Source organism: Grammomys surdaster, unplaced genomic scaffold, assembly GCF_004785775.1.
Source record: "Grammomys surdaster isolate TR1022 unplaced genomic scaffold, NIH_TR_1.0 227, whole genome shotgun sequence".
Classification (NCBI taxonomy): domain Eukaryota; kingdom Metazoa; phylum Chordata; class Mammalia; order Rodentia; family Muridae; genus Grammomys; species Grammomys surdaster.
The window spans coordinates 3563606-3574915 of record NW_021604672.1 but is presented as its reverse complement, the minus strand read 5'-3'; the positions used below and the strand labels follow the sequence as shown (position 1 = coordinate 3574915).

At 42.9% G+C, this 11310-nt stretch overlaps 1 protein-coding gene across 1 annotated transcript in view; it reads right to left on the bottom strand.

The window, feature by feature from the left end:
- The window catches only part of Vit (vitrin), an 89207-nt gene that overhangs the window by 59269 nt on the left and 18628 nt on the right, over nt 1-11310 (bottom strand). The window contains exon 3 of the mRNA XM_028773420.1: nt 2374-2530. Within this exon, the coding sequence (XP_028629253.1) occupies nt 2374-2530 (157 nt within the window). The remainder of the gene's footprint in view (nt 1-2373; nt 2531-11310) is intronic.

The window sequence follows — 11310 nt, the reverse complement described above, 5'->3', positions numbered from 1 at the left end:
TGAGATAGAGTTTCTCTGTATAGCCCTGGCTGTCCTGGAACTCACTCTGTAGACCAGGCTGGCCTTGAACTCGATTTTCTCTTTAGGCATGTGTCCTTTCTTCTTAAAGCCTTTTCCTGCCAAGACTCCTGCAAAGAATTCATACACCTCCCTCACTCCACACACTGAGTAGGGCTGAGCCCCTTATGTTCTTATGTAAACTGTGACCTGGGGCTCTGGACTAAAAGTCAGAAACATAGAGGAGCTCTGATCGTCACTGTGCAAGTGGCTAGCAATTATATTAACTTTTTCTTTTCTTTTTTTTCTTCCTTATTTCCTCTCTTCCTTTAGTCCTCCCTCCCTTATTTTTCCTTTTCTTTCCCTCCCTCCCTCTCTCTCCCTCTGTCCTTCCTTCTCTCCCCCTCTCTCCTTTCCTTCCTTCTTTCCTTTCTTCTCTTTCCCTCCCTCCCTCCCTCCCTCCCTCCCTCCCTCCCTCCCTTCTTTTTTTCTAAGGTAGTTAGCCAAGCAAGGACTCATACTTCACGAGCCTTCCCTGTCCCCTATGCATGGATTAGCCAATCACGCCAGATTCCTTTTCTGACTAATGAGAACACTAGCAGTACTGTTGAAATGAAGGATTGAAACAAAGCCAGAAGGAACACATCAGAGCGTCAGAAGGTTACTTGCTTTCGTCTGAATGGTGTCAGTGGTGAGGTCAAATTTACTCTTGGGGTCTGTTCCACTTAAGAAAAACAGCAGATGAGTGATGTCAGTGAATTCAGATGAGTGAATACTGTTCCACCTTATTCCTTCCCATCATTATGGACAAAGGAGAGGCATGTCTAACGCAGTCTGCTGGTAATTCTTAAACTGCATCTTATGCACAATGTTTCGCTGTTGTCTTTGTTTTCTGTCTGCTTCCTCCAGTCTTCAGAGTGTACTAACTAGCTACCTTCAAAGGGGGTTTTATCACCATCTCCTCTCATTCAACAGAACAGCCAATTAACGCAAAGAAAAGTAAAAAGATAAAAGAAGCCTGACTAATTCAGACATTATATAGCATCAGGCCCCTGTATCCAAGGCTGTATCAGCAGTAGTTCGAACAGTCGTATGTAGCTAGATCTGGGTTACAATACCTCACTCTGATGCTTTAGGAGACCTGTTTAGACTCTATCCATTTGCTGTCTTATTGTGTATTTGTTTTTGAAGACAGGGTTTCATGTAGCTCAGGCTGGTATGCAATAGAAGTTAACCTAGGACTGCAGATTCTCCTGTCTCCCAAATGCTGGGTTTCAGGTTCACACAACCACAGCTGGCCATGTCTTTATCTTGAAGATGTGTCTAATAACAATAGGTCCTTCACAGGGGAATTGTGGTGAATAAGTATGGTATCGGGGAAAGTGTTTGCCATATGCGTGTTAACTTGATCACCAAAGACATTAAACAAACACACATCTCCTCGTGTTTGGCTCTCAGTCTGAGGAAGAGACGTCTGAGCATCCTGTGAAGGTCATTTTGCCGTTCGCTTTTTCATTTGAGCTGTGACTGAGTTCAAAGCATGCCATGCCTCCTATAGTCCTCCTCCAATCCCAAAATGACAACTGGGCAAGCGGTGCCACCTGCCACCCCTTTCTGTCTCTGGTCCATCACCACAATTCTGATAGATATTTCCCCCTTCAAACTCCGGGTCATTCCTAACAATTTTTTTTTTTTTTGCACATAGTAAAAAAAGTGTTATAAAGGATCAAGAACTTTATTTATTTATTTATTTATTTATTTGCCCTGATCATGAAGGAATTCAATTCCTCCTTCCTCACCAAGGGGAAGGGGAAGCTTACCTTTATGGTCATTTCCACGACTCACATTTATTGTCTGCCTCAAATGCTAATATTTAGCCTTTCTTGTTTTCTTCTCTACAGGTTATGTTGGACCCATGTGTCCAGATATTACTGGCTAGATTCAGAATATGAAGTCTCATGTTGGGTGGTGGATATGGGGATATGTTCAATAGTGAGAGTATAGAATCTGATATGACGCTTCATGGTTCTATTCCCCATGACTGTTCTCACTGTACGGATGCTTACAGAACTGTGAAGTTTTGGGATCTGGCTAATTTCGGTATGCGATTTTGCTCTTTTATTTGCAATTTTTTAAAAATAATAAAATTTAAAATAAATAAGGTGTGTGTGGGGGGGGAATGATAAGTCAGTTTTTCTAACAGTGCTAGGAAAAGAGACACAGGGTCACGAGTGACTTCTGGGACAAATTTGCAAGTGGAATGCAGGAGGCTCAACTCAATGTGTACATTTTTACTTGCTAATTACAGCAACCCTGCACCAGAAGTTTCCCAAAGTACTTTGATCACTGGGTGCTGAATAGGTCATAGCCACCCACCTGTGGATCGCGGCGCCACACACGCTGGAGTAAGACGCGTAGACGCCAGTGCCATAAACATGGTATTTGGGGTCTTGACAACCCGCTGGACATTTCACCATGAACTCAGGATTGATGATCTTCCCAGCTTTGACATCACAGTTGATCTGAGGCACAGCTGGGAATACAGAATGAGGTCAAAATTACCCCTGCTGTGTCAGTTTACAGATGAGGTGACACCACAGGTCAAGTTGTATGTATTCATTTACTTAATCTGTGAAAAGTCGAAATTGAACTGGCCCTGTGTCCCTTCCATATAATGAAGGTAAAGACGGAGCAAGGACATTCCTCAGACCATAAGAATAATGACATCTATTGCATTTAACATGCTAAAAGGGGGAAAAACATAAAGGCTGACTCCTGTTCTTGTTTGGAAAATTAATTGAAAATAATTCTGGGAAAAAGGTCCAGATTAAGATTCCAAGATCAAGATGTGCTCTGGAATCAATGGGAGGAGAAGACAGATGCTCTGTGGTTATGACAGGAAGAGAAAACTCCCAAGGGAAGCAGGGAAGGCAAACAAGTAGAGTCTGGACTGGTGAGGCCCAGATAACTGAGATTCGGTGTCCTCGTAGAGGACGTTATATTCAAAGCCACCGTTTTGTTTTTGTCCCAGAGGATTTCTTTGGGCTGGATGTTGAGTCACAATAGGACCCATCATTTGCCTCTATGCTTGAAAGGATTGTACTCCCTTGAGCATCCAGGAGAGTGCATCCGTTCTTGTCTCCTTCTTTCTCCTTGTCACAGCTACAGGGAGGCTTTCTGGAGCAGAAACCGTGCCCGAGGATAAGGCGAAAAACATATTTTGTAGACAATGTCTGAAAAAGAGTCGGATCCTTCCTTTCTGCAAATATTTTCCTCCCTCAAAAAAAGAAAACCACCTCCTCCCAAGTGAGGATTCCTTAAGCTGTGCGCTGCACAGTTTTGTGAGTTCAAGGCTAATCTGTTTTACACCATGAGATTTCTCTCAAAAAACCAAAAGAGAGAAAGAACATGAAGTTGGGTGGTAGGGAGAAAAAGTAGATAAAAGTTTTATTTTATTTATATGTGCAGGCAGGAAATCACATGTCTATGTATGTATATATGCATACATGTTTTCAAATGTCTGAGGAGGTCAGAAGAGGGTATTGGGTCCCTTGGTTGGACTTAGAGGTGACCGTGAGACACTTGGTGTATGTGCTGGGAACCAAACTCAGGTCCCCGTGATTGAGCAGCTGGGACCCTCAATTGCCAAATCATCTCTCCAAGCCACAGGACTGCATGTTTACATGAAACAGAGCTCTCAGTATAAATGATTTAAAATTCAAATGTTGGTCAACTCTGCAAAATATTGAAGGTTCTCTACGATATCAAATATTTAGCTATGATTTACTTTTTTAAGTGTAAAAATTAGATAAGCATATTTCTCTCATTAACATGTAAATTTGCTTAATAAATGATAGTTAGATGAATACCAAAGGATGGCTCTAAGATAATTTTTATGAATATTAGTAAGTATATTATGTATATATCTATTTTATACATCAGTATACTCAAGTAGCATGAAAATTTCTGATCCCAAAGGTTTGTGTGTGGGAGTTTAAGAAGCTCACCCCAAAGGTGTGTTGTGTTGGCTCACTCCTTTAATCAGGAAGCAGAGACTAGTGGGTCCTTCCACCTCCTTAATCTACATAAGAAGTGCCAGGCCAGCCAAGGCTACCTAGTGAGACTCTGTCACAAGTAAGCAACATGCAAGCCTGCCTCAGGTGACTCTGTAGCTAGCTAGGAATGTGTTCAGTTCTGGGACCAGTTCTTTAGAAAGAGTCCAAACATGATTCTAGAACATAAACATAGTTCACCACGAGCAGGTTCACATGGATGCTGGCAAACGCTAACTGGGAGTCAAGATGGACAAGAGAGGGTCATTTAGCCTCTAGAAGGGAAAACTCAGAGGCCAGGGTCCATTGTCTCTACAAGCAGCGCTGTCATGAACTGCGGCACCAGAGGGCTGAGCTGCAAGGGTGAACTTTCTATAGAGGTAAATTTGCCAAGAACTTTCTAGGAATTGATGTTTCCGTGGTAGGAATGGATTGCTCACATGAAGCGATGAACAGGCCTTTGGTGGAAGTGTGCGAACAGAACAGTTGTAAGGGGTTTCTGTCCTGGGTGGGAGGTGGAAGTTAAACCCCTCCCAGTGCTAAGAGCTGGTGATTACACTCAGAGATCCAGGAGCTTTGCCAGGCCACCCACCCTCTGAGTTACTGAGATGCTCACGGAGTTGTTAATGGTTTCCATCTGTATCCGAAAGCACGCACACTTCCCCCATCCCTCCGCTTAACCCTAGTGTAACCGAATGAGCAGTTACATTTCATTCAAGTTGAAGAGAGAACGGAAGTTAAACCCCCGCCTTTTCCCCACACACCCCTCCCATAAGCTTTGCCACTCAGGGCTAGGCCAGCATGGCGCTCCTCCTGGGAGCCAGGGTTGAGCTTGATCACAGGCTTAAGCAATTTGTGGTCTACGTTAAGAACAGGAGCTCTATGCTTAAAACTTTTAGTTCCATCCTCCTTACCAAAGTTACTTCTTTTTAACCTTTTGTTCTTTACACTCTGATACCCAAGGCTGTGCTTACTCTTTTGAGTCTTAGAGTGTATAATTTTTAAAAGGCAATTTGGGGACAGAAGATGCCAGCTTAGTCTCTTCTCAGATTAGCTCGTTGCTGGATCCCTGGGTGTAAACGGTACGTTCAACTCCCATTCCCCCCCCCTCCCCCCCAGATTATTCCCAAATGCATCTCCTCCTTTAGAAGTAAAGACGAGAGCAGACTTCTTGGCCTTAGTTATTTGAAATAAGAAATAGCAAACCCAGTGAGTTGGGATTACATTCTGATGACACCTCGGCACTCTGAGATTTTGGATCTTCTGGATCCAAGGAATAAGTGAAACCAAATCTGGAAAGTTATTGGATGAGTGTTCAGGGTGTGTGTTCAGGGTGTGCACAGTACAGTGCTGCAGGATCTTTCATGAAATCTACAGCTTGGAACACAAATGGAAATGCCCCATGGGGTGTTTTACATCCTTTGAATCAAGTTTTTCTTTGAGGTACATTTGGTTTCTCTCTGTCTCCCTCCTCTCCCTCTCTCTCTCTCTCCCTTTCTCCCTCCCCCTCTCCCCCCTCGCCTAGGAAGTATTTCAAACACAGTGTCTTGTCTGTACAGAACCCGGTTAGCTGAAGTCATTTTGTCCCAGAGGATGAAACAAATGAGGCGCAGATGCTCGCGTGCTGCTCAGAAACAAGGAGCAATGGCGAAGTGTGGCTAAAGGTCAAATAGTTGTTACATTTATACAGAAAATTAAGCCAGAGAAAGTGAGCTAATTAAATTTTGCCAAGAGTAATTGCCAAGATCATTGGAAAGGGTAGTCAGTGTCCAGCCAGGAAAAAGCAAGTCATTTTGTATTTTTTCTGACAGCAATTCTTTGAGTATATGAATATCATGTTTTTTTTTAATTTCTTCATAGTATTCTTCCGGTTGCTTGTGCAGAGATCTGTTTTCCTGTAACCATCAGTGAATCCTCCCTGTCTGTACTTGGGGACAGATGAAATGTCTTATCTTTGCATTGTGAGTTTTACCATCACAACACAGTTTGCATTGTTTTCATACTTTCTTATTCTTAACTCTGAAGTTTATCCACAAAATACATGATGTAGATTTCTTTAAAGGGAAGAAAAATCAAATGGGGCAAACCTACCGAAGCTGCCAATGTCCAGAGATGCATCCCGAGATGCTTCAGCAGCACCATGGTCTGGAGCAGGCCTGGCCATGCACTCTGCTTCCGGGGTCGTTTTCTCCCCAGCTGCTTCTGATGGGTCCTCACGGCTACCTTGCTTCCAATAGCCACTATCACTTCCATACCTTAGCATCCCAGTGTTAGCTGAGAATTACTTCCCAGAGGCCTTTGGAATCAGTCATGGGGGAAAGAGGACAGAGTGCAAACCGAGTAGGTATCGCTGTCAGGTTCCTATCCATCAGTGGTTCTCAACCTTCCTAATGCTACAACCCTTTAATGCAGTTCTACATGTTGTAGTGACCCCTAACCATAAAATTGTTTCGTTGCTACTTCATAACTATAATTTTGCTATTGTTATGAATCATAATATAAAAAAAATCTGATATACATGTTATCTGGTATGAACTCCCAAGGGGTCGTAACCCACAGGTTGAGAACCACTGCTTCACAGGGTTTATGAGGCCTGTATGTCACCAGTGTTATCATAGATGTCCCATTTCAGAACAGAAAACTGATGGTCTGAGCCAGTAGTTTAAAGTGCGATTTCCACCTTAGCGGAGGAAGCCTGGCATGGTGGTGCACACCTGGAACCCCTGAACTCAGGAGGCAGGGATAAGAAGATTGCACTGGAGAGGCCAGCCTAAAGTACCCAGGGAGACCCTATCTCAAAAGCAAAGCAAAACAAACCAAAAATCTTTAGAGCACTGCAAGTGTTCGTGCTGTGTATGGGCCTCCCGCCTGCACTGATAGGTGCGGTACCAATGAGCCAGGTGTCTGGCAGGCCAAACCAGAGCACACATAGGCTTCTTATTCACTGCTCATCTTTTCCGAAATCCTGGAAAAACCACGCTACTGCCTGGATAAAATTCCTTCTTAATTACAGAAAGCCTTGGTAAGCTTGCTTCATGGCTGCTAATGAGGAAGAATTACTACAACATAAAAGAGCTTATGCATGAAAAGGTTTAACATCAGGCTTTGCTTTATTGGACTGCAGTATTCAACCAGCTTAAAACTGTACTTTAAAGAAAATTACACAAAAATTTATTAGTTTAATGAAATAAAAAGGACATCAAGTTGAAGACAAGAGTGTCTTTCTTGGTCCTGACCCCCCAGTGAACAGGTCATGCATAGTTTTTTCTTTGGGAAAGACTTCTCTTGAAATTTTTTCTTTTAATTGTCTTAAACAGTTTTTGATTATCTTGAATCTGCCCAAAAATTCTCAGTCATTTTTCTTTTTTGTTGTCTTTAAGGAAAAGTTAAAGATCATTGAGGCTTTTTTTTTACAATCTCTTCTAAAGGAACCCTGGGCTGGCCAATGCTGGACTTCACTTTTTTAATGCGAGCAATCTTGAAGTCACTGCCCACACCTGAACAACACCCATCTGTCTACCACTATCACATTTTCAAGGTTTTAGTTCTAGAATATAAACTTCAAGAGAGCAGGGATTTTTTTTTAAACTTCTGGTTCTTCTATTTCTTTCTATACCAACCCTGGTTCAAGACGAATTTCATGCCTGGACTGCTAATTTAATTGCCTACTATCCTTGCATTTTTTTTTTCTTGTGCTAGCCCTACCCTTTATCCCAACCCTTTCTTCATGAACAGTGTGGTGAGATCTTAAAAAAAAAAATGTAATCAGACTTTACCGTTTTCCCGTTGAACACTCCTAAGTGACTTCCTCCTGCCCCTGGACTAGGGTCCAGACTCCTGGGCTGCAAGGGATGGAGGGATTAAACCCCTGCCCTTCTGCTTAAACTCTTACCACAGCTACATGGATGGTGAGAAGACTCCAGTCAGCAAAGGTCTAAGGGAACGAAACCAGGGTTAAGACTTTGATGTAGAAATAGTCTCTGTGGTTTGGAGAACATGAAAATGCCTGGGGGTCTGGAGCAAGGTGAGGGAGGAGATGCCAGAGAGGGCCAAACCACACGGGATCTTTGCAAGTTCACAGCCTTGTCATGGTCAATGCAGCACCTGTATCTCCACTAGAGGTCTTTCTGGGGCTGTGTAATACTCATTATAGAGGGGAAAAAAGGTATTGACAAGCCTACTGAACCATGGAGGGCTTGTTGGAGGGGGATGTATTGTTCTGACAGGGAAGAAGAAGGAGACACTGTACAGTGACCTGCAGTATGGTTGTATGAGGGCGGAATGTGAGGGAGACAGAGGGGCAGGAAGCATGAGGTCCTGGAAGATCTCCTCCATGAGGAGGAGCCCACTGTTGGGCTTTGGAAATCTAGAGTAGTGGGTCAGGGTATGACAAAATGTCAGTTACAGGAGAGTTCCTTTTTGGAGGCTATAGTAGAACTGAGCTGCATTGGGGAACAGGACAGGAGGGCCACAGGAACACAAGAAGGTCGAAACAGAGACAATTATAAGGACACAAGCCTCAGATTTCTGCAGAAGCCAGGGGAAGAGTTCCAGACTGTTAAAAAAAATGGGTACAACATTGCTTTTGCCTAATGTCTGAGGAATAAGAGACCCAGCTAATATCTGATGATGTTCTAAATTTAGAAATTACAGCTGGTCAGTGGATGGGCTGAATCTGAACCCCACAAGTCTGAATCTAATTCTACCCTACACTCAGAGGAGCTAGGCTTCTACTGAAAGTGTACAGCATTGGAGACCCTTGGTCTTAAGAGATTTGTCAAGAAGAATCTACATAAGAGGCAGTTGGAGGGGAGACAGATATGTAATGAAAATCATTTGAAAGACAATCTAAAAACTTGTCTTGTTTCTTTGTTTCTTTATTGTATTTTTTTGCTGGCCTCAACTCGCTATGCAAACTTGGCTGGTCTAGAACTCATTGAGACCTTCCTGCCTTTGCCTCTCAAGTGATGAAGTTAGAGGTCTGTGGCACCCCAATTAGCAAAAGGTACTTCAAGTACATCAAGACATGTTCAAACTTTACCTCCTTTAAAGAGTGAATGAGTTGTTCTCATCATTGCTTCCTTCCAGGTTGAGGACCTGTCTCCATCCTCATGGTGGAGTGACAAGGTATCTGCAGTTTACCTGTGGCAATATAGCTTTGGGATGGCTGTCACCGTTTATGACTAACCATATCCTACTTGAGTTGACAAGGGGCCCAAGTACAAACCCCTTTACATTATTCTTACCAGAGCATGAAAGACATGTCATCTTTATTTTCCCAAGAAGTAAGCTGACTGCACATGCTTACAAGCAGGGCCAGAGTCAAGATCCGGCCCTTCCAGCTATAAAGCCAGGTTCTGTTGGTTTAGTTTGGCTGCCTCTTCCACAACTGAAGTTAAATAAGCCATTACTTGTCTAGTGTAACCTTCCAGGCCTTTCTGAATCCAAATGTCATTAGCAGCTACTAGCGGGTGAATATAAGACAAATACAATAACTGTATTATTGTATGTACCAGTGTGCATGCATGCACATACTCCTGCTTCTGTATATTCTTCCCACCACCTGCAAGACAACTCGCTAGTGCAGTTTTCCTTATGTTGTTTTTATGTTATCTCTAAGAACTGGTCACGTTAGAGTTTACTTCACTGAAAGTCTACAGCAGAGAGTTTCAGCTTTCTTCCTATCCTCACATCACAAAGAAGTCTAGAAATGTAATTTGTCTTCCTCATAATCTGAGAAAAGGTACACATGGCAATCTGTGTAGAGAATAACCAGCATTGGTACCAGGTGTCTCAGAAAGGAGCAAATATCGAAGATGAATTACAAGTTGCTATATGGGAATCTGCCCAAGAACCTTCGTGCCTCTTCTACCAAATCCTTCACCCAAAGACCTGTGCTTGTCTTCATCCGTGTCTAAGGAACTGAACAACCAAGTCCCAGAACAATGACTTCTTCATGCTCAAAGGAGAGTGTCTGGAAAGCTTCCATCCTCGAAAGGTTGATTGCTAAAGTTTTCCCATACCTCACAAACAAGGTGTTAGGATTGACTGACTGGAGTGGATGTATAGACTAAAGGTTGTACATTTCACCCCAAGTTAAGCCTATTTCAACAGAGTCCAGTGTAATGGAACTATTTCAGAATGAGGTTTCTGCATGTCGGTGGAGAGCATCTTCTTCCCTTTGCTGATTGTTGTCTCCATTGAGTAAATTTCCCGATCAGAAACCCCTCAGGACTATCTGTACTTCAGCCACCATGAGGAAATGACAACTTCTTGAAATAGCACCTGCCTGATGGGCTCTGACCCACTTTTCCCTTGCACCCCAGGACTTCCCTACCCTTAGAGCCTGCCCTGCCTGCCCATTGTCTCCTGACCTCATCCCACATTTACTCTCCATGAAATCAGCTCAGTGCAGTTAGTCAGCTCCCAGACCTCCCTCTGCCTATAAAATTCTTGTTTTTCATGTCTTGTTTTGAATTTTATTTTGTGAAACCGCTAAGAATCCTATTGTAGACTCCTAGTTTGTTATTCTCAATGTAGCCTTTACCATATTTTATTTTATGGTGGTTTCTGTTGTTCGTTTGTCTGTGTACCCATCTGACAATTACCTAATGAGGCACTAATTATATATTCTTGGTACTTTTGGCCTTGTTGGGAAGACAGACTATATTAAAATGCTTAAAATAATATGTGGTAAGACTCAGAGGGTGTATGACACACACAGGAGGCATCCAACCTAGTTTTAAGTATGTGCTAGAGAAGGGCACTGGGGCCAGGGAAGCTTTTCTCATATTTTTTGGAGGAGAGAAGGGTGTATTTTCATTTTGATTAGTGTGAGATTGGATGCTTGCTGAAGTCTGAGCATTCTAAACAGATAACCAGTGCCGTGCCATGTTTTGTCAACTGGAGTGGCCATCACCTGTGGAATGTAGTCTATCCTGACAATGCTTTACTTAAGCTCAGCATTTCTGAAGCACTGCTGGGGCTCCTTCATGTGTGGAAAAATCTTCTGATGAGATTTTACAACTTAAAAACCTATTCTGCCTCCAGCACAGACGTTCTGCCAGGTACAGATTGTTCTAGGGCCTTTGGTGGCCATAATTTATGTGGAGGCATAAGATGGGTTTATTATAGTAGGGCTGAAATGCTTATGTGTTGAGAAACAGGCTTGTTTCACATGCATAACCTACACATAAATGAAGTTAGTCTCACAATCCACAACCACTCTGTCATTATTTGTAGCCTTCAAAAATCAAGAGAA